Source organism: Chelonia mydas, chromosome 15, assembly GCF_015237465.2.
Source record: "Chelonia mydas isolate rCheMyd1 chromosome 15, rCheMyd1.pri.v2, whole genome shotgun sequence".
Classification (NCBI taxonomy): Eukaryota; Metazoa; Chordata; order Testudines; family Cheloniidae; genus Chelonia; species Chelonia mydas.
Genome location: NC_057856.1, coordinates 25,929,853 through 25,952,965, shown reverse-complemented (window position 1 = coordinate 25,952,965; position 23,113 = coordinate 25,929,853). Strand labels below are relative to the sequence as shown.

The 23,113-nt window shown below is 40.3% G+C and overlaps 2 protein-coding genes across 4 annotated transcripts in view; both read left to right on the top strand.

Moving 5' to 3' along the window:
- The first annotated feature begins 4 nt into the window (after positions 1–4).
- ANAPC5 (anaphase promoting complex subunit 5) lies at positions 5–17,694 on the top strand. 2 transcript variants are annotated; one of them, XM_037878333.2, is made up of 17 exons: positions 5–208; positions 1,397–1,476; positions 2,053–2,162; positions 2,612–2,807; positions 4,504–4,570; positions 5,696–5,797; positions 6,697–6,887; positions 7,834–7,915; positions 9,126–9,215; positions 10,162–10,343; positions 11,021–11,156; positions 11,408–11,482; positions 13,970–14,091; positions 14,793–14,900; positions 15,890–16,037; positions 16,670–16,832; positions 17,345–17,694. In XM_037878333.2, the coding sequence occupies exons 1-17, from the start codon at positions 5–7 to the stop codon at positions 17,557–17,559; spliced, it is 2,271 nt and encodes a 756-aa protein (XP_037734261.1). In that variant the 3' UTR covers positions 17,560–17,694. The 2 variants fall into 2 exon arrangements, with proteins under 2 accessions (XP_037734261.1, XP_037734262.1); XM_037878334.2 differs by lacking the exons at positions 16,670–16,832; positions 17,345–17,694 and adding an exon at positions 16,409–16,663.
- A 3,218-nt stretch (positions 17,695–20,912) lies between these two features.
- The window catches only part of CAMKK2 (calcium/calmodulin dependent protein kinase kinase 2), a 46,663-nt gene continuing 44,462 nt past the window's right edge, over positions 20,913–23,113 (top strand). Inside the window, exon 1 of one of the 2 annotated variants that reach the window (XM_007058287.4) lies at positions 20,913–21,321. The gene's annotated coding sequence lies outside the window, so the exon portion shown is untranslated. The remainder of the gene's footprint in view (positions 21,322–23,113) is intronic. The other variant, XM_027820815.3, reaches the window with a different exon arrangement.

Below are 23,113 nucleotides of genomic sequence, written 5' to 3'. Positions count from 1 at the left end.
GGCCATGGCCAGCGTGCACGAGAGTCTCTACTTCAACCCTATGATGACCAACGGGGTGGTGCACGCCAACGTGTTCGGCATCAAGGACTGCGTCACCCCCTACAAGATGGCGCTGCTGGTGCTGCTCAGCGAGCTGGGCCGGGCCGGGGCCCAGCTCAGCCTGCTGGAGAGGCGGCGCCTCAACCGGCTGCTGCTGCCGCTGCTGCAGGTCGGGGGGGCAGTGGGCCGCCTGAGGAGGGGGCAGGAGCGGGGAGGGGAAGGAGCTGTAGGGCTGGGACGGGGTCTTCCCCAGGTGGAAAGGGTTGGGCTGCCCCCAGGTAATAGGGGCTGCCTGGGGAGCGTTTGGGCAGCCCCAGTGCGGGGGCCGCGGGAGAAAGAGGCAGCAAGTGTTTCTAGAGCATGGATCTTGCTCACGGATCTAAGGGAAGGTGGGTACCCTCAGGTAAGGGAGGATGGAGAGGGGCTGTCCCCCGATAAGGGCTGGGGATTCTGCTGCAGAAGAGAGCCTTATACAGTCCTCCCTGCTCCTCGCCTGGGGCAAGCGTGCGTTTGGTACTGGGCAAGAGGAATGCTGCTACTGTAATGAGGGTGGCTAAGCATTTTTGTGCCCGGGCTGTTACGTTTTTGTGATATTATGGAATCATAGAAGTTATCAAGTCCAGCCCCCTGTGCTGAGGCTGGACCAAGTAAACCTAGACCAGGGTTTCTCAATCTGGCAGTTGGGACCCCTCGGGGGTCACAAGGTTATTACATGGGGGGGTTGCGAGCTGTCAGCCTCCACCCCAAACCCTGCTTTCCCTCCAGCATTATAATGGTGTTACATATATTAAAAAAGTGTTTTTAATTTATAAGTGGGGGTTGCACTCAGAGGCTTGCTATGTGAAATGGGTCACCAGCACAAAACTTTGAGAACCACTGACCTAGACCATTCCTGACAGGTGTCTGTCCAAGCTATTCTTAAAATTCTCCAATAACTGGTATTCATCCAATGTATGCATCTGATGAAGTGAGCTGTAGCTCACGAAAGCTTATGCTCAAATAAATTGGTTAGTCTCTAAGGTGCCACAAGTCCTCCTTTTCTTTTTGCGAATACAGACTAACACGGCTGTTACTCTGAAAGGTGGTATTCCACAGCCTCCCTTGGAAGTCTATTCTAGAGCTTAACTATTTTCCAGATGTTCTTATAGGTAGAAAGCTTTTCCTAATATCTAATCTTTATCTCTCTTGCTGTAGATTAAGCCATTACTTCTTGTCCTATCTCCAGTGAACATGGAGAAAATTGATCACAGCCCTTTTTATAACAGCCTTTAACATGCATAGTGATGCAAAGCTGCTGTTTTTTCTGGGTCCAAATTGACTGTTTGGATTTCTAAAGTTGATTTATTATTTTGTATAGGGTCCTGATATGACGTTGTCACGATTGCATAAGGCTATTGAAGAATCCTGTCCTAATTTAGCAAATTCTGTGCAAATAAGGTAATTTATTTGATTTATCCTTTGACTGGGGACTGTATCCTGTTTCCCCAGAGAGATGGGGCCATGTCATCTAATTGCTTTTCCTTTTTATTAGCATCTGTGATTTTATATGATTGATTTAATCACTTTCTTTAAAGTTTGGTAACAGAAACTAACGGATATTTTAAACTTTGTTGATTTTTAGAGAATGTATTTCCTTGGAAACTAGAAAGGGAAAAAAAAGACAGAAAGGAAGTGTAGCATACAGCATATTTTTTCCTTACAGTAACTACCACTAAACCTATGCTTTTGATGATTTAACAAGTTGTGATTTGGTGCATTGTACAGTTCTCCTTTCCATGTGAAAAAGAAATCACATGCAATTTCTTTTTTTAAAGTGATTAGTGATCACTTTTCCAGATGTTCAAAAATTTAGAAACACTTTTGGTATAAGTGAACTAATAACCATTTGGTTCCATTTAGGTTTGTGTCTCATTCTTCCAACACCTGAAATAAGGAAGTTTTTTTTCATGTGAGATTTATTTTGGTGGTCAGGATTGGAAGGGAACATTTCTATAAACTTCTTTTCCTGTTTAGGATAAAACTGATGGCAGAAGGGGAGTTGAAAGACATGGAACAATTTTTTGATGACCTTTCAGATTCATTTACTGGGACAGAACCAGAAGTTCACAAAACAAGTGTAGTAGGTAAATATTTTATATTCTTTCACTTTTGTCCTGGAAATCCATTCATAATACAGATTTTCTTTTTATATTTGAAAAACAATTACAGGCACACTACTTAGGACAAATACTCAGTCTTTTAATAAAACTGTATACAAAGAATGCATCTGTTCAAAAATTTTTCACATTGCAACACCATTAGCGGTTCTTATTGGTCTTAATAGGAGTTCTGTGATCAGATTACCTGTGGAATTGGGCCCTACAGTAAGCTTGACAATGCACCTGAGAGGCAGTGAGAATTATTGGGCCACTTTTATAGATTGGTATACTGAGGTGAAGTGAAATGCAAGTTTACACTCCCAGTTAGTGCTGGAACCAGGAATACTGACTTTCAGTCTCTGATCTAAAACTACTAGGCATCACAACTAGCTATCTTTCTCTGTGTTCAAATGTAACATATTTTCCTTGTATAGGTTTATTTCTGCGCCACATGATCTTGGCATACAACAAGCTTTCTTTCAGTCAGGTCTATAAACTTTACACTGCACTTCAACAGTACTATCAGAATGATGAGAAAAAAGCTGGAATTGATGAGACCGATATGGAGCTGACAAATACTGAAGAACTCGAAGGGAAAATGGAAAAAGAAGAACTCGATGTACCTCTAAGGTAATTTTTAATGATTTCTGTAAAGTCTTTCCACTTTCTAGAGAGTCTTCCACACTAATTGTATTAAAAATTCCTCTTTACATGTCAAAACAGGGATTCAAAACTTTGTCCAACCAAAGGCCACACTCGCATTAAAGAAGTATCCTACCTTTTGTTAATGTCACGATAAACCTTATGCACGTGTTATCACAGGTAACTAAGCAGGCACAGCCTTTGGGATTCTAACTCAGGTAGTAGAGCAGATTGTAACTGCTTTGATCTTCAGTGTGGAGGCGTAGCCTATATAGACTACAGGTTCCAGAAAGCAATTTTCAATTACTATGTTTTTATTTATTTAGATTAAAATAATAAAAAACCACTTATACAAGGTTCTAGGTGCTCTAACATATAATTAGTAGTACAACATAACTCCCAGCAGCATTAAAATGATAGATCAAATAGGAACTCAGCCAGCCACCTTAAAAAAACAAAACTAGAAAAACCAACCCCCCTTTTCACCCCTTCATCATTCTTAGAAGCTAACCTCAGCCATCTCCAAAAACCCTATGGAATAGTTAACCTGGATGGAACATCTCATGCTCCAACTATTTTTATTGTAGGGTGGCTTGCTTTATATTATGGCACGAAAGGAGGTAGATGGGAATTCGATACTGCACTCTCATCTTTCTATAATGGCACTGTTCATTAATGGTGAACTCAAATTCATATGAAGAGGATGGGTCATGGTCAGTTTTTGTAGAGAGCAAGATAAACTTTTTTTTTACATTTTTGTGCTGTGATGGCCACTCAGTTTCTTTGGTGCCACCATGTGGCAGCATTTCTGAACTGCAACTCTAAAATCTGCAATAATTCTATTTTCAATTAAGTATAGTACCACCGTATAAGATGGCGGTGCCACTTTCTCTCCCTTCACTTAGCACTTCTGATTTTGTATGTCCCCTCTTAATGCTATTATTAACGCTAATAATGAAGATTTTGATGTAATAAAAGTGACTTTTTTTTTTCAACATAATCTTTAAATAAAAATAGTTTTCATATACACACTGTGTTTTCAGCAGTTGGACTTTTCTGTGTCCTTGAGCTTTTCCATGCTTTCCTGAAGGCAGGGAATCTATCTAATTGTTCTCAGAGTTTTACTCTTTGTTGTATTTTTCTGTTTTCTCATTGAACAAAGTTCTGTTTCTAGCAAAGCAGTTGCTTTTTGGAACTAATCTTGCTATGCAGAGTGCCATGATCCTATTTGTGATCAGCTTCCTTGAGATGATCATGAACATTGCTCACGTTGCTCATAGTCTCTGCTGACTGAAGATTAAAATTCAGGCATGGTCTCTTTACCAGTTGAGACATCAAGGTGGTATGTCTGTTTTTCTTCAGACATATTTATATACTGTATTTAGTTTTTGTCTATTAAAACCTAATAATTGTGTGTCTGACTACTGTATTGTGGCTTCCATGTGCCAGGTTTTATTCTTTTATTAAAGTTTAATCTTTTCACACTTGCAGTTGAGCACTGATGATGTACCATAATACTTTATAAACTAAAATTGTGCGTGTGTGGCCTCTGATAAAATGTAATTATTTTTTGTATCTCCCTCCAATGTTCCTATTTTATTATAGCTACAGTATAAGCTACACAGCTGTAGCCTTCTGATTCTTTTTCACTGCTTTTATTTTCTAACCATTGTTTGTTTAACAGGGAAGAAGAAATATCTTGTAGTGGGCCTCTCTCCCAGAAGCAAGCAGAATATTTTCTTTCTCAGCAGGTATGTTAATTCTGAATAGCGCTGGGCAATAATTCATAATGTAAATTTCACCTCTGTGTTTTATGAATGATCAACAAACATCACACTTTCTTGGATGAATTAGAAATTATTTTGTTGAATAATTCTCGATTTGTATCTCGTGTGTGAATAATTCATTGTGAGTACTTGAAATTCAAACTGTTTTAACTAGACACATAAGTCGTGGAATGAGTGTTTCAGAATCAGGTTTCCAATGGAAATATTTGTAGTTTATACTTTCCAATTGGTTTCTCCAAAATGTGTTTAAAATTTCCTGTTTCATTGATCATTCCTGCAAGTAAATATATGCAGAGAAACTAAACACACACAGAGCACAATCAGACCTCTGAAGCATGGTAGCAATATTAAATATGTACAATAGCATAAAGTACTTCTTATACATTTGAAGGTCTCTAAGTAATTGTTAAATGCTACTGGTCTCTTTAATTCTACATCTACATCTAGTGTACAATTTTTGTGTACACTCTTGCTGCTGTGCTGTTATAAATTTATGAATTTAACTACAGTGGTATATTTTCACTTCATTCTAGATTTTTAACTAATTCATTATATAGTAATCATGCATGTGTATAGAAGTCACCTCTTCAAATAAAATGACAATATTATGGAGCAAGAGAAATCGGAATGTTCAGTGATTTTTCCTGAGATTTGGAGTCTTGTGATCACATATGATTACTATAGTAACTGGAATTTTTTTTGTTTCCCATTTATCAGTATTCTTCCCAAAGCAAATAAATGAATCCGTTTTTGTATAGCTACCAGAATTTTTTTGTGAGCAGTCAGGTATAAATTTAAGTCAGAAGTCCAATATAATCAATCTCCAAAGAGAGAAACTTGAAGAAATCTCTATCTTAAACCGGTTTTTCCATGTTAGTCAAAGCGATTGTGGTCTCTAAATGTGAGTACTACAATTTAATTGAGAGTAAAATCGCCATTTGCAATATTTAAACATGATAGCCGACACAACCCTTATGAAATTTTATGTAATTGAAGCTATACAGATAATAAATTGACTAGCATCTATTTATATAATGTTCTACCACTCCATTCCTAGTTACTTAACAACAATTTGCCCTTTTATTCTAGGCTTCTTTATTAAAGAATGACGAGACAAAAGCTCTTACTCCAGCATTTTTACAAAAGGAATTGAACAATTTGCTGAAGTTTAATCCAGACTTTGCTGAAGCAGTAAGTGTCTTTCCCCCTCAACCCAACATGCTCATGGGGCAGTTCTTCCTATTTCTAAAATACAATTTATTTTGTATAATTTGTAGTGTACACTGAAATACAAAACATTTGTACGTATCTGTATTATCTCTGTGTATGTTAATGTAGTATTTTAGGATGGGACTCCTTTTAAAGACACAGAGAGCATAATTCAGTTAGGAACTTACACGTGTCCAACTTCAAGCACAAGTTCCATTGACTTGAGTGGCACTACTCTAGTGCAAAAAGTTAGGCATGTGTTTAAGTTCCTTTTTGAAATGGGGCCTGAGACTTACTTGTCTTTCTGACATTAAGTTGTCGTGCGTAACATGAAACAGTTTACGCTCCTAAACATTGTGAATATAAGAAATGTACCAGTGATCAGTACTAGATGGAGTATACACTGACTATTAATTTCAGGTCTGGTTATTAAAAGAAGTCTGAATTCTGAAAGCGAAATGTTTGACAGAATGTCAGTCATGGGCCTGTACTACATGTTTGGGGCCTGATCCTGTAGCCCTTACCCATGTGAGCAGTTTCATATGAGTAAGAGCTGTAGGTTCATACCTTCTAGATAGACATCTTGCCTCAGGACCACTGACTGGTGGGGAGATGTTGAAAATATTAGCTGTGATGAGCAAGCCTTTCCTTGTTCCATTTTGGAGCAGGGTCATTTGATATAAAGGAAACATGATCAGCTTTATTCCAGTAGTTTTGAACTGTATAAATCGTGTAGTTTGCATTGATGTTTCCTGCTAAACACACTGTCATTCACAGACGATCCTACTGCCACCTTTCTCAGTAAGAAGATACAAAATAAATCTAAAAATTGTGTTACCAATTCTGTTTTAATTTAAAGCTGATTCTGCTTTAAATTTTAGCATTATTTAAGCTACTTAAATAGTCTTAGAGTACAAGATGTCTTCAGTTCAACGCACAGCCTCCTTCACTATTTTGACCGTTTGATTCTCACTGGAGCAGAAAGCAAAAGCAATGGAGATGAAGGTTATGGCCGAAGTCTGAGATACGCTGCTCTTAATCTAGCTGCGCTGCATTGTCGGTTTGGCCATTAGTAAGTTAATACATCTTGCTGCATAGTTAAGAAACACAAGTTGCTACATCTCTTATACTGAACAGATAGACCTTGTGCTGCTATTGTTTTCTGAAAGTTACATAAGGAGAGGAGGAGGAGGACTCTGTGTAGTTGGGGAGCAAGCACAGATGGGCTGTGAGTATAACCATCCTTGAATCTTGATTTGATTTTAACATCCTTTTGGTCCTCCTGTTGGCTGAACCATTTGGAATATACTAAGATTTGAGGTTCTTTTTATGTCCAATTATAACGGTTTCCCGGGGAATTAGATCTTTACCTGCTGCACTCCCACGACCACGTGGGGTCAGAAGGTGTGAGTGCTTGCTTATAATTGATACATGTTCAGGAGCAACTGTAGCTGCCAACCTATTACTCTCACAATGATAATGATCGGATGAGTTGGAGAGTGTACTTTGCAGGTGTTGGGTTTTTTTGTTGTTTAATAATCTCTTGGTAGAGGGGGGTATTATTGTTTGCAGTGCTGTAGATGTGCATGGTGTTCCACAGGCACATGAGAGAGGTCCCTGCCCACAAAGAAACTTGTCATTTAGGCCTGCATACGTTGCGACCTGACTGGACAAATCACAGTTGGTAGTGATGGGAGGTGGGTCAGGAAGATTATGAGTATAAACACTTTCGACCTAGGCAGGTATTTTATATGGCACTCATCAGAATAATATCAGAGCATATTTGAACATATACCTGTGCTTTAAGGCCCAGTAATGTGTTACAGTTAATTTCTCATGAATTGTAGAGGCTAACAAAAAAGTGGATATGAGGAAATACTCTCATCTGATCTGTTTAATTGGAGTTCGCTTCTAAGTGGGATATGTATCATTTAGGTCAGCATATGTTTGAGACTTCATAATACTACTTGTCATTGTTAACAGACTATTAATGTGCTCTATCTTTGATTTGTTGGCAGTCGGCAAGCTGAGCTTGCTCTCCAGGAAGCCATCAGAATTGCACAGGAGTCCAATGATCACGTTTGCTTGCAGCACTGCTTGGTAAGGCAGCCATGCTTGGGGTGGGGGGAGGGGAATACATTGCCTTTGTCTTAACCATCTGTGTCTCGACTCAATTAGACTTTTGTTGCATTTGCTGTAGCTATGTCAAGTGTTTGGTAGTAGTTTGAATATTATTTCCCTGCCTCAGGATGACTTTTTTTGGTTCTTTATTTCTTCAATAAATATCAAGGAGCTGTCCTGAGGTTTGGGGGTTTTTTTAGTTGTGCAACTCTGGTTGATTTTAGTGGGGGTCATGCATTTAAACCCATACACAATACTTTGATATTTTAGTCTTTGCACTTTTAAGAACTTTGTTCAAGATAATTTTTAAAAACCTTTTTTCCAGTATCCCTCTCTTCTCCTGCGAGTGAACATAAAAGGCTCTCAGCCAATGGAAAGAGGAAAAGGGCAAAGATTTTAGTCTCTCTCTCCTTTCTGGCAGCTTCTTTTTCAGTTCTTTCCTGTCCATAATAGACTAATAGAGTGTTATAGTGATTTTTTTATTTACAACCGAGAGAGCACTCAGCAGAGGTTCCTGTCTAAATCTATGCAGTGTAAATAGTGCTCTTGCTAAGAGGGGTGATCCACCTGATGAAGATGCCTAGTCTATGGCAGTTTCTTTGCCTCCCAAACACTGCAGCATTATGGCACAGTTTTAAGCTCGGCTTTTTGGCTCAGAAAGTTTCAAACACTTCGTTGTATTCAACCCATGAGAGGAGAAAGAAGAGCTCCTGTTGTCCATTTGATATGAAGAAGGGTTAACATATCTATCTGAAGGGAGCTCTCGAAGTGACACAGGTCACCTGTTTCTCCTTGGGGAAGCAGAGCAGGTTCTAAGGCTTCAGTGTCTTGTTGGTTTTGAGACTGTATTGAGGAAACTTGTATGTCCAGGGTGAAAAGCACCACTTTCTAGCAAGGCTCATTCCATGAGAGTCTGTCTGTCTCTTGGGCTGAGAGAGGATGTTATCCCAGAAGTCCTGTGTAAGGTAGCCATATGGGTGCCTTGCATAACTTTCTGTACCATTCCAGACTTGACATGGAAGCCTCCTGGGCTGCTGCCTTCCGTAGGAGGGACTTTGATTCAAAAGTCAATTTTGTTTTGTTTTAAGTTACCACACAAGTTTTTGTGTGTGTGTGTGTCTCTCTCGTTGCACACACATATGTTACATCATGCCTTTGCAATGATGTTTTTATCTTGTTCCCATACCAGAGTTGGCTGTACATTTTGGAGCAGAAGAGATCAGATAGCTGTGTCCTGTTAGAACACTCTGTGAAAAAAGCTGTACATTTTGGATTGCCAGTAAGTCTCTCATCCCTTAACTCTATTCAAGGAGAAGGGGGTGTGTGCACTCGCATATAGTGTATGATCTGTAGCTTTTCTTTTTGCTGATCTTATGAATATATATAGCTGAGATTTAACCCAATCTATTTTAGATTTCAAAATATGCCTCTCTTTCTCTCTTTCTTTCTTACTTACTTAAATTAAAAACCACAATGGATTTGCTTCCATAAGGATCTTCGGCTTTCACCCTGTCCCAGCTGCTGGGTCTTGCAGGGCAGCCCTCTCTCAGCAATTCTTATGCCAGCTTCCTCCACGTCTCCTGGCTGTTAAAGTGTGTTTGTCTATCTCTCTCTCTAGTTTTTCTGTTTGAGATAAAAGAACGAGCTGCAGTAGAAGGAATAGTGTAGCTCACATGGGGGACACTGAGAGCAGACGTTAGATTATTTAGAGAGAGGGCTACCTTGTGACGCCCAAGAACCAATAGAAAAACCCAGCCACTAGATTGCTGGGGATGAGGAAGTAGAAGTCATGGGGGAAACTGGGTTGCAGTGAGGAGTCAGGTGGGGTGCATGTGACAAAGGATTGGGAACTAATTGTGTAGATGATGTATGAGCCATGGAAGGTGGAAATTTTTTTTTTTTTTGAGGGAGTGGTAAGGGAAAAGCAGAAAGCTCTGTGTGTGCATGCGCGCACACAAGTGTGCATGTGAGTACTTTTTTCATTGGAGTGACTCAGATATAACCAGCTGCAGGTCTGTGGGGTGGGAAACTACAGATTCCCTTTCCGTCCCATTACAAGGTGGTATTATTAACTGCGTATATGAAGAAATCTCTGTAATGGCATTTTGTCATCTATATTGAATAATAACTTGCTTTTTTAGATGGGAATTTTGATAGTTTGTGCTTCCTACTTAGCTGTAGCATGTATATGTTTAATATGTTTGTTTTGATTTTCTTCTCCATAGTATCTAGCTTCCCTGGGAATACAGTCCTTGGTTCAGCAAAGAGCTTTTGCAGGAAAGACTGCTAATAAGCTAATGGATGCCTTAAAGGACTCTGATCTGTTGCACTGGAAACATAGCTTGTCAGAGCTTATTGATATTAGTATAGCACAGAAAACTGCCATTTGGAGACTATATGGTCGCAGGTATTTTCTCTCATCAAACTCAGATTTGTTTCTTATATATGTTTTAAATGTTTCAAGCAATGCCTTTACCATCAGTCATACAAGTGCACAAGCGACTGCATCTGTTTAATGTGCTGAAACCAAGTATATAGGCTATTACTCAGGCGAGGTTGGGGGAATTGTTGTTTTGTTTTCCTAGTTCAGCTCATTTAAAACACAGTTTGGTGGCACCTTAAAGACTAACAGATTTATTTGCACAGAAGAAGTGGGTTTTTTACCCACGAAAGCTTATGCCCAAATAAATCCCTTAGTCTTTAAGGTGCCACCAGACTCCTCGTTGTTTTTGTGGATGCAGACTAACACGGCTACCTCTCTGGTACAGTCTGGAGGAGATATTTTAGTCCCAGTGTTATATCTGTAAATAGAACAAAGTTTTAATGTCTCTATTTACCCATCCTCAACATTACCTTATAGAAACTATGTTCAGGTCTTAGCTGGGTTGGTGCCTTGTTCGTGAGCACTCGATATGCTGGCCCAGTGGGGAGGTCCTGGTAGCAGTTACTTACAACAAAAAGGGGAAACTGTAAAGCTAGAAGCCCAGAGAAGCAGTCTGTGGCAATTTATCATGACTTTGGAGTGTAGATTAAAAATCTCTGATGTTTGTTGCATGAAAGTAAATGAAGCTCTTCTCACTGTAGCACCATGGCACTTCAGCAAGCCCAGATGTTGCTGAGCATGAACAGTCTAGAAGCTGTAAATGTGGGTGTTCAGCAGAATAACACAGAATCTTTTGCTGTAGTATTGTGTCACCTGGCTGAGCTACATGCAGAACAGGTGAGGCTTACACTGAGTTGCACAAAAAATCACGTGGGTGGGGAAGAATCAAAGATCTGTGATTAAAAAGTGGCTTTTATTGATGAACTGTGTGCATGTGTGGTTCTGATCAACATTTTGGCAGGTAAGGGAAATTTAGCTTTTCTTCTTAACAGCTGTTTATGTCTAGGAGTACAGGGATGAAATTAAGGAAAGGAAAATAGTGCTTACACTATTACTTGCTCATCATACTCCTGTTCTTGTGTTTATAGGGATGTTTTGCTGCTGCTTCAGAAATACTGAAACATTTAAAAGAGAGATTCCCTCCCAGTAGTCAGCATGCACAGGTAACGTGTGGCTTTTATTGCATAGAGAAAATACACATTCACATGACATTTTAACCAGAGTTATGTGTTGGGGATAAGATCTGATTTTCAGTGCATCTTAATTCCACTGTATCTGTATAAAATGTGTTTTCATTAGACAATCTGAATTGGCTTCATGTAAATCTTGTCACTAGTGGGAAACCTAAAAAATTTTGCACAAAGTCGCAAGCCATGAAAACATTATGTACCACAGTTTGAAACTTGAGAAAGTTATCTCACTAGTGCCTCAGAGTGAAGAGCTATTTGTATTTTCCTTCCATGCCCTCTGTTCCTTCTGTGCAGCTTAGCTGTAATGCTAGCTACATCATATTTACCTCCCTCACAGGGGATTATCAGGATTAAATGTTTGTAAAGTGCCTTGAAGTTCAAAGTGCTATACAAGTACTCTGAGCTAAGAGAAGAGGCTGTGATTTGTGTGGAACTGGGAAACACCCTAATGGAGTAAATCTGTGGGACAGCATCTACATCATTTTAAGGCTTTCTAGATCCAACAAACTTATTTTTTCCAATCTTTCTTTTTCTACGTTACAAAGGGAGTCAAACTGCTGCAAAACAAGTATTCAGGACATAACTAGAGGAAAGAGTTTTATTTTAAATGTGATCCTGTAAGCTCTGTTGCGGTTCTTTTGCATATTTCTTTAGTAGACGTACGCATTTCTGCTGAAGGTGTTTATTGATACAATGAAGATGTTTATTGATACAATGTGTTACATCCAACAAACTCGGACAACTTCTTTAATAAACAGGAATATAGTCAGTTATGTCTGTAAATAGCGTGCTTTAATATTAGGGCTGTCAAGCGATTACAAAATTTGTGCGATTTAAACAATAATAGAATATCATTTATTTCAATACTTGTGGATGTTTTCTACATCTTGAAATATATTGATTTCAATTACAACACAGAATACAGAGTGTAGTGTTCACTTTATATTTATTTTTATTACAAGTATTTGCACTGTAAAAAACAAAAGAAATATTTTTCAATTCACCTAATACAAGTACAGTAGTGCAATCTCTTTATCATGAAAGTTGAACTTACAAATGTAGAATTATGTACAAAAAACTGCATTCAAAAACAAAATAATGTAAAACTTCAGAGCCTACTAGTCCACTCAGTCCTACTTCTTGTTCACCCATTTGCTCGGACAAACAAGTTTGTTTACATTTGCAGGAGATAATGCTGCCTGCTTCTTGTTTACAGTGTCACCTGAAAATGAGAACATGCATTCACATGGCACTGTTGTAGCTGGCATTGCATGATATTTACGTGCCAGGTGCGCTAAAGATTCATATGTTCCTTCATGCTTCAACCACCATTCCAGGGGTCATGCGTTCATGCTGATGACGGATTCTGCTCAATAATAATCCAAAGTAGTGCGGACTGATGCATGTTTGTTTTCATTATCTGAATCAGATGCCACCGGCAGAAGGTTGATTTTCTTTTTTTTTGGTGGTTTGGCTTCTGTAGTTTCCACATCGGAGTGTGACTTCTGAAAAACATGTTCCACACCTCGTCCTTCTCAGATTTTTGGAAGGTTCTAAAACCTTGGGTTGAGTGCTATAGCTATCTTTACAAATCTCACATTGGTACCTTCTTTGCGTTTTGTGAAATCTTCAGTGAAAGTGTTCTTAAAATGAACATGCGCTGGGTCATCATCCAAGACTGCTATAATATGAAATATATGGCAGAATACAGATAAAACAGAGCAGGGGACTAGAATTCTCCCCCAAGGAGTTCAGTCACAAATTTAATTAATGCGTTATTTTTTTTAACAAGCATCATCAGCATGGGAGCATGTTCTCTGGAATGGTGGCCAAAGCATGAAGGGGCATATGAATGTTTAGCATACCTGGCACATAAATACCCTGCAATGCCAGCTACAAAAGTGCAATGCAAATGTCTGTTCTTGCTTTCTGGTGACATTGTAAATAAGAAGCAGGTAGCATTATCGCCTGTAAATGTAAACAAACTTTGTCTGAGTGATTGGCTGAACGAGAAGAAGGACTGAGTAGACTTGTAGGCTCTAAAAGTTTTACATAGTTTTGTTCTTTAGTGCAGTTATGTAACCAAAAAAATCTACATTTGTAAGTTGCACTTTCATGACAGAGTTTGCACTACAGTACTTGTAAGAGGTGAATTGAAAAATACTATTTCTTTTATCATTTTTACAGTGCAAATATTTGTAATAAAAAATAATATACGCTTCGATTTCAATTACAACACAGAATACAATATATATGAAAATGTAGAAAAATGGCCAAACTATTTTAATAAATTTCAATTGGTATTCTATTGTTTAACAGTGTGATTAATTTGTTTGAGTTAATATCATGAGCTAACTGTGATTGGCAGCCCTATTTAATATATGTTGATTTAACTTTGGATCGCAAAATGAACATTCACCATTTCTCCTTAAAACTTATTTCTGTACACTCTTGGTTTAGCTGTGGATGCTGTTTGATCAGAAAATACAGTTTGATAGAGCTATGAATGATGGCAAATACCATGTCGCCGATTCTTTTGTGGCAGGAATTACAGCACTTAATAGCACAGAAGGAGTGTACAGGTAAGAAACCATCAACCTACAGAAAAATCTTGCAATAATATCCCACTGAAATAAATAAAGATGGAATAAAGTGCTTGCTGGAGATAATACATTATTTTTCTTGGCATACCTTTCTTCAGTGAACTACAGTAATATTTCCTTCTTCCTTAACTCTGCCATAACTATCCTAAAACAATGATCTTGGTATAATCCATTTTACCCACCTCCCTGGGGTTATTTTAATGGCTATAAAGCATTTACGCCCTAAATTTTTATAAATTTATTCTATGATTGCATTAATATATTTATTTTGAAATCTGTTCACTGTGGCTATCCCAAGAGCTAGATGCAATACCTAATTTGTATAAAAAATTAGGAGACTTGGGGTCTATTCCTGGTTTTGCCATTGACCTACAGTGTGACCATGGGCAAGTTACTTCATTTCTGCCTGTTACCCCATCTGTAAAATAGAGGAAATACTTCCCTTCCCTTTATAAAGTGCTTTGAGATCTGTGGATGAAAAGGGCTATATAAAAGTTACATGTTATTAACAGAACATCCCCACCCAGGCCTTGGTTATATTTTTACACATTTGGGTAGAAAGCACTTTTACAGGTGAAGAAGCAGAGTACACAAAACACTAGTGTGCTTTTCCATTGCATCCAAGTGAAGGATTGAGTCTAAAATATTAACATCTGGTAATGAAATTCTTTTTATTGTAGAAAAGCCATTGTATTGAAAGCTCAGAATCAAATGTCAGAGGCGCACAAACTTTTGCAGAAACTGTTGATCCACTGCCAAAATATAAAAAACACTGAGATGGTGATTAGGTAAGAACAGTTAATTTCTAGAGACTTCCTTGAATATTAAAGCTACTTTACACTAATTAACATCAATAGTCACAATCTGTTCTGTACTTCTTCACTAATTCGTAGTTTATCCACTGTTTGGATAAGAGACTATTCTGATTTATTAAATGTAGTATAGAAGAATTATTAAATGTAAAACTTTGGGTGGTGATAAAATGAAGCATTACCGTGGCAATACAAATGTGCTTTCACTTGCTGAGCTAAATGAACTTGCTGGTACCAACTCTTTTAAAAGAGTCATTTGGAATGGCCCCTAACTACACGTGTTTGCACTCAGCAAACTGAGTTTTAGCTCCGAAATGAAGTATGATAGGTAAACTTCCATCATCAAAGTGGACGTATGAATTGAATTCCTCATGGACAGTGTGAACATTCAACTTTCAGGTTGGTGGGGGGGGGGTTACCTATGGCATGTGTGGGGTATGGGTGGTTTGTTTGTGGGGCGGGGGGTTATAACAAAATAAAAAAATTTATATAAAGGATATTTTGAAGCTGAAATGTAGTAGTCTTTTCAAAACTAAATTCAAAGTAGTTTCAAGTACTAAATCTGCCAAGGGTGGGTGTTTTGCAACCACAATTTCCTTTAATAAAAGAAAAGGGGTGGGGGTTAATTCCCCTGTTGAGTGAAAGAGCCACACAAACCAACTGTGCCTAAAATAGACTTAGAGAGATTGTTTCTCTCTACTCTGTGTCATCATAATTTTCAGTGTTACTTATCGCAATAGTATTTTATTCATGGTAATTGGTGGAATCCCTTTTAAAGATGAAATTCAAATGTATTGTGCATGTGGTATTGTAACTTATTAAGAATAAATGAGAGAGAACTATTAGGGATAAATAATTGACTTCCACTTACTTGTTCTCTGGAGGTTAGTGTGGTAGGGAAACACTTTAAAATTTTCAGCAAAACTGAGTCACTTTACATTTTTTTTTCCCTTCTTTTTGGTTAGTGTACTTCTGTCAATAGCAGAGCTTTACTGGAGATCTTCATGTCATACAATAGCACTGCCTGTCCTGCTTCAGGCTCTCGCTCTTTCTAGAGAATACCGTCTACAGTACTTGGCCTCTGAAACTGTTCTGAACTTGGCTTTTTCCCAGGTAAGTTTGATTCATGTTTTCACAGGCTGCAAATCAAACATTTATGTTGTCATTCTGGATATCATTGCTATTGTTGTTAGATTTAAGAACATAACCCTGTCAGGGTTCAGTTATTGCTTTTAAAGAATGAAATGTATTTCAAAATGTGAAATCTTTCAAGGAAGTCTATAAAAACAATTGAATGTCATTGAGGCTTTTAGGTTCACTATGTTATAAAATATGCAGTTATAAGTTGGCATTGCCTTCATTTTTCCAATTGATATTTCTTATGCCATCTTGTTGGCTTTGCGGTAGCAGAACTTGTTGACATGAGCTGGGTTTAAAAAGAACACAGGTTAATGGAGTTCATTCATATTGCTTATTCTGAGCACATGGGGATCCTGGTTGTCAACACTGTGAAGTGTCTGCCAGTCAATTCAGATTCCTACTGGCATTCCCCACCACCGTGCCTCATCTCTGCTAATGGGAACAGTTTTTAGAAGATTATGGGGAGAAACTAAAAATCTTGTCTGGACTATCGGTTCCTTTTAAAACAGATGTGGCATTCAAATGGCTTAGTTGGCCTCACCAGAAGTGGCTGCTATTTCCTGTGGGCACCAATTTCAGACCAGCAAAGTATGTTTCTCTTTCAGCTAATTCTTGGTATTCCTGAACAAGCACTGAATATTCTGCATACGGCGATAGAACCTATCTTGGCTCACGGGGCAGTACTGGACAAAGGCTGTGCCATGTTCTTGGTAGCCAAATGTCAGGTTGCTTCTGCAGCTTCGTACTCTCCACAAAAGAAGGCAGAAGGTAGAGTGAAGAATAATTATGCACATTTATACTTCTCAACTTTTGAGCTCAATCCAATTTAGATATTTGAATTTTAGTAGTACAAAGATATATCATCATCGGTAATAAAATAAAAACAAAAACAAGGGAGGTAGTGTTACCGAATGGGAAGATCGGGGGGGAGGGTCTGAATCTGGACTCACAATGTCACTGGGGCCAAAAGAACAATGTCCATCTTGAAAATGCTCAATATTTACAATAGAACCTTGTTAATCTGCACACTTTATCATCCATACCTTGCAGCAAAGCTTGAATAGCAAAGGCTATAGTTGTATGCCCATGTTGCCAAGACCATTATTTTTACAAAAGATACAATAAAATATTTCTCCCACGTCAGCAAGTATTTTATAAATTGCTAAAACCTGTGCTTTTTAATTTGAAAAATTAATCCATAATGGGCCTCCCTAGAGGTGGGATTGTACTGTTTATACGAACACAGTTTTAAATATTGAATTTCCTTACCATTTTGACAGCTCTGGAATCAGCTATCCTGAACCTAAATGAAGCCAAGACTTATTTTGCAAAAGTGGACTGCAAAGAGCAGCTCAGAGACGTTCTTTACTTTCAGGCCAGACTCTTCCACACCCTGGGCAAGACCCAAGAAAGAAACAAATGTGCCATGCTATTCCGTCAAGTGCACCAGGAGCTGCCTGCTCACGGTGTTCCGTTAATTAATGCCTTTAAGTGAAGTGTGTTAAAGCTGAAACTTCCCTCTGCGTTTTCCTGCTGACCCCCCAACCCCCTTTTTTAAATGTCTTCATTATGTTCAATCATCACTGCTTGAAAATAATTACAAATAAACTATGTTCTTCTGTTTAGAAAACTTTGTTTTTTGCTTGAAATGATTTGTGGAAAGTAGATGTTTGCACACTTCTCATTTTATTCTGTAAATAAGTAGTCGTCTTTTGTAGTCACAAAATAGGAATCAGATTTTTAAAGAAAATGCCTGTGTTGTTCACAGATTTAACGCTAGGACCAAAACTAAGAGGTATTGGCAGGAAAGGGTGTGTATGGGGGGAGGGGTAGTGATGCAAGAAATTCCTGTTGTAACTAATGAGATTTACACCCTGGTAAATCAAACAGTATGGAGATATTAGAATAGAAATTACAGACAAAGGTTCTTTCTGCTAACTTAAAATAACTGACATTTCTTTGAATGTAGAATTACATTTAAAATGTGTCTGAGTTTAATCTGTCTGCAGGCACTATTTCTAGAGATATTAGCAGAAGGGAAAGAAATAGAATCCTATTGATGCAGGACCTTTGTCCCACTGCTTGCCCTCTCTATTGTGCTAGACAGACACATATATGTGCAAAGAATAGTAGGAAAAAGTAAGACGTAGATTCATTTTGGTGCAGTGAGGGAACCTATATCCACTTAAACAAGAGTTTTTATTGCAGATGCATTAATGAATGTGTTTCATGGGCACTGGTGTATGTGCACTTTACTCACTCCAATTTCTGTATCGATAAATGAGGACGACAGCTAACTTAGGGCTCAATTCACCTATCGTTGGATCCATCCTTAGAAGAAAACTTTTTAATTTTAAATGTTACTATACTGTGGGATTTCATATGCTTAGATAGTGTGTGGGTGTGGTATTTATAAATACACACACGTTGGGGCGCAGTCTGAGTCCAGGGGATAGAGATTCAGGAAATCTGAGTCCTATTCTTGGCCTGTGGGATAAGTAGTTTCACGTCACTGTGCCTCCATAGGATACTTTTTGCTCCTGTAAAGCACTTTGAGATCTACAGATGAAAAGTGCTAAATTAAGGGGTAATTATTGTTAACTGGTGCAAACAAGATGAAAACTAAATCTACTGACTTCAGTGGAGTTACTGTGATTTATTTGGTATAGATGAGATTTTAAGGGAGGCTGAATAAGTGTAGCTTAGTATTGCTTTAAACCTTTCTTTAGTTTACATCATGCTGTGGATGTTGGCAGATAACTCAGTGTTTCAACTCTAAAACAGTAGCTGCATTTGAGACCTCAGTGAAAAGCGACTCTGGTTCCACACAGGAAGCTTTATAAGGACACCATTTTAAATAAAACCAGTGTTTTGGCCATTATTCATCCCCTCTGATGGGAAAGCACTTGAACTTCAATCCATAATCCTGTGAAATAGTCAACTCTAGAACACCTCCTAGCACTTACATTACAGTTGTAGGTCTGTCCAGCTTCTATAATGATAAAGGTTTCTTGTCAAAATAATAAATCTCTGTCGTATAGTTAATATTGATCTGGAAAATGGACTGATGTTGAAGTGTAGAACCTTGAAGGGATGCTTTTGAAGAGGTCTGAAAGCAAAACAGAAGGTGTGAGGCGATGCTGTGTTCGCTCCATGTGAGGGGTGCGTCTCTGAAGCTTGCCTGCTTTTCTCACTTTGTGAGATGGTCCAGTTAATCTGATCTCTACAGTTTGAAAACAAAGTTACCATGGTGTTAAATAGGAGTGGGTTTGGCAAGAAAGACGTCATTGTTAGAACTAACAAAGCAGGGGATCTCACTGTAAAGGTTGGTACTAGATTTGGCAATGACATGCAGATGTAGGGCAAGGAGAGGAATTAAGTTTATGAACTGCTATGCTCTCTTTTTCTCATAATTTAAAGAGAGGATGGTTGCTTTAACATTCCTGCTGCATTTTATAGCTCCTTGGATCCAATCTTGAAGTGCTTCACAATCATTTTAATCAAGTTTTCCTCAGAACGCCTTTCAAGAGAGGTAGGCAAGATATTGGTAGGGCCAAAACTTGACACACTCTGTTTGCAAAGTAGTTGTAATCCTGGATGGGAGCTGGAGTGCGGTGGGGCATTTAAAACCTATTTCAGTAATGGGCAGGATGGTAATGCATTTGTCCCTCACGTTTTCTGTGTTTATATTTTGTGATGTACGGTATGGTGTAACATGCTTTGAAGTAGATTGCGATCTTTATCTTTTCATATGGACAGTGCCAGTTGCTGCCAAACACTGAGAGTCTGTCCGATAAAGTAGTGGCTGTAAGTGTGTGTACATTTTGCTGAAGATTTCACTGTTACGCTTCCAGGACTAGTTTTACAATGTGTAGGGCCCCAAGTTGCTTCGTACTGTACTCGTGTAGGGGGCGGAAATCTGGATGTGAACTATCTGCGGCAGTCTTGCTGCTGCAGGGGGGAATGAGGTTGACTCATGAGCTGTATAATCTGCAGCTAGAGAATAGAGGCTGAAAATGGCCCCTTCTTTGCTTGTACTTAAAGTTGTTTAGGATCAAGAAGTGGAGATGGAAAAGACTTACACTACTGGGGTCACATCAGCAACTAGTGAACCTCTCCTCCCCCTCTCTCACACACCTACTCACACAAAGTTTTAAAGAAAACTCCTTAAACACAGTTTTTGCTTTGTTGACCTCAAACAGGAATTCTCTCATAGCCTGATGGGTCACTGTGGCCAGACCTAAGCAGTGTTCAGAAACCATGCTGTACCCTAGCTCTGTATATAGTCTAGAGCTTCATTGTTTAAACATGGCTTGGTCTTGTCTTTGTTGGCTGCCTACTCTTGTTAGAACCTGGTTTGGCCAAAACATAAGTACAGGTTGAAATCCTGGCCTTACTGAGTGAATGGCAAAACTCCCATGCACTTTAGTAGGCCAGGATTTCACCCACTTTTTTTTAAATTGATTAGCCTGTGCATACAGAATCCTGGATGAACTTTATCTGCTTGCATGGGATGGACTTGCACCCCCTTTTAAAGGGGACATTACATTGGCCCTGAGGCTAGAGCTGAGAATTCCAGAGACTTGGGTTCTGGTCTCCATTCTGCCCCTGGTTTACTGTGTGCCTTTGAGGGAAGTTACTTCTGTGTTTCCTCATCATCAAAATGAAGATTATAATATTTTCCTTTGTAAAATTGTGTGGGCTCCCTGGAGGAAAAGCTGGACTAATTTCTAAGTATCATTTTGATTGTTAAACTGATCAAACAGGCTGAACAAAATTTATCCTTAGCCAAAAGGCCAGGGAAGAAGTTATTCCCCGGAAATGGCTTTTCTAAATGGTGAACAATGAGGGATCTGCAAGGAAACCGAGGGAGACAGGCACACTCAAGCACGCGAGGATATAACAGAGAGCGCGTGTCTTGAGTGCCGCCCCTGTTTTCCATTCCCTGCTGGCATCTGCCGCTGTCTCTACAGCTTGAGAGCAAAATTGAAAGCAAAAAGGCGCTGGGAGAGACCAGCCTGCAGGCTGCACATCTGGGCCAGTCAGCGAAGCTCTGGCTTTGCAGCGGCCAATAACGAGGGTGCTGGTGAAATCTGACTCTCTCCTTCTGGGCCGGAAAATCTCCCAGTCGCAGCCAATCGAGGTGCCGCTGGCAGCAGCTGGGGGAAGAGCTGCTGCGCCGGGGGAAGGTGGGGATCGCAGCGCAATGGAGACCCAGAAGAAGCGGGCTGGGGCTGCGCCCGGGAGCGCTTGCTAGGTAAGCAGGGGCTCCGGGGGGAGGCGGGCATGCAGCTCGCTCCTGTTCCCGTGGAGGGAGCCAGGCACCGGAGACCCGCGGCAGCGTTTTCCGCTGGTCGGTGGGTGGAGGGGCTTAATTCTTGCTCTGCCCCGCAATTGGGAGTGCGCTCCGGGCGGGGTGCGGGCGCAGGGAGGGGATGGATGGTGTGAGCGGGTTTTGCATCCAGTGTCTGGCTGGCAGGGCAGGCCTGGGCCAGCCCAGAGAAGGGGAGTCGCTTTGCCCTGGGGAAGGGAGGGGCACGCCGCCCGGGCGGTGTTCCCCGCTATCTCCGGGCTGGATGGTGCTGCATCCTTGGCTAGTGCAGAGGACGGACCCCAAAGTACCAGAGGGGGACAAAGCGAGGCCTGGGATTGGCTGGCGGGGCGATGCTGGGTGGAAGGGGAGCTGCAGCTCGGTGGAGGGGATGGGGCTGTGGAGGGGGGCTGAGCTGATGGCTCTGTGTTGTGTGGCAAGGTGGTTCCCTGTAGTGACGTGATGCAGGGACCATGCTGGGAGGGAAACGAATAAGATGCTGGGGGCGGCGGGGGGGGGACACCCACAAAGGACATGGGATGGGAGGCTCTGCACTGCCTCTGTAACTGGCCTCGCTTCGTTTGGCTCTCGTGGCGGGTGCTTGTCACTCAGCTGAGGCTGGGGGCTGAGAGGTGAGCTGTGATCCTCTCCAGCTCCCTGGGCCTGGGCATGCTGCGCGGATGGGGCGCCCACGTGCAGAACCCAGCAGCTGTTGCCATATAGGAATATGCACCCCCTGAGTTAGCTTAGTCCGCATGCCCTTAGGGGGAGCCTAGCTTGGATCTGCCCTCTTTCAAATATGTATGTGGGTGGGGGCTCATTCCTCATCCTCCCCCCCCGTCAAGCCCTGTCCTCTCAAACACCGGTGGTAGTGATGGCTGGGAAGAAATCAAATCCCCGGCCCCCCACTTCATTAGCTGAAAGTCGAGTGGCCTCTTCCCCACCCTGCCAAAAAACCCAAACCAACTAAACAGCAACACACAACCCCACAGCAGCCAGACTGACAGGCTCTTCAGACCCTAGGGGCTAAGGAACTTGCAGCACCTGTTCCCATCCCCAGCAGCACACAACCATTTTTGCATTTTTCTCGGGTTGGGGGAAAAAGGAAACTAGTTTTCACTTCTGTTTCTACTCAGGTGTCTGGGTTTTTATGCACTAGCCTAACGTGCCAATGTTTGGGTGGCAAACTCTGATGAGGGAGGGTTAGTTAAGAAAATGTTTCTGTTGGAGCAAAGCCCCCCCCCCCCCCCCCCCCCCCGCGTTCTTCCCATTGGATCTAGGTTTGACAAAGACTTTTTTTTTTTTTTAAATAACCATTTTCATCCTAAGAAAATGTAAAGTTGGGGCCAGTTTTGACCTGGTGTGGTGTCTCTCTAAATGGAGATGTGGGAGATGCAAGAACATCAGTCTTTTAACTCTCGGGGCAGTAGCAATCAGTTTATAAACTGATTATTTGTGTTTGTATGTTCTGGGAATAGGAACAATACAAATAATTCCAGAGCCAAAGTGGCCACCATTAAATTAGTCTCCCCTATAGCTTTCTTTTAAAAATAGACCCACTGCTGTAGGCCTGTGTTCACCCTTTTTTTAGGATTGTTCCAGATTTTGTCATGAGTTTAACAAACAGGTGCAATATGCTAATGTTTTAATGTTAGTAGCAACCGCCCCCTCCCTTGTTCTAGGTTTCCCTGCAGCTCCATATGTGTCTGAAGCAGCCGTGTTTAGTAAACCCTTTAAC

Coding starts and splice junctions, on each gene's coding strand:
- ANAPC5 (XM_037878333.2), top strand. CDS start 5: ATGGCCAGCGTGCACGAGAGTCTCTACTTCAACCCTATGATGACCAAC. Junction 2,808..4,503: donor GAACTCGATGTACCTCTAAG/GTAATTTTTAAT, acceptor TTTGTTTAACAG/GGAAGAAGAAATATCTTGTA. Junction 11,157..11,407: donor CTGAGCTACATGCAGAACAG/GTGAGGCTTACA, acceptor TTGTGTTTATAG/GGATGTTTTGCTGCTGCTTC.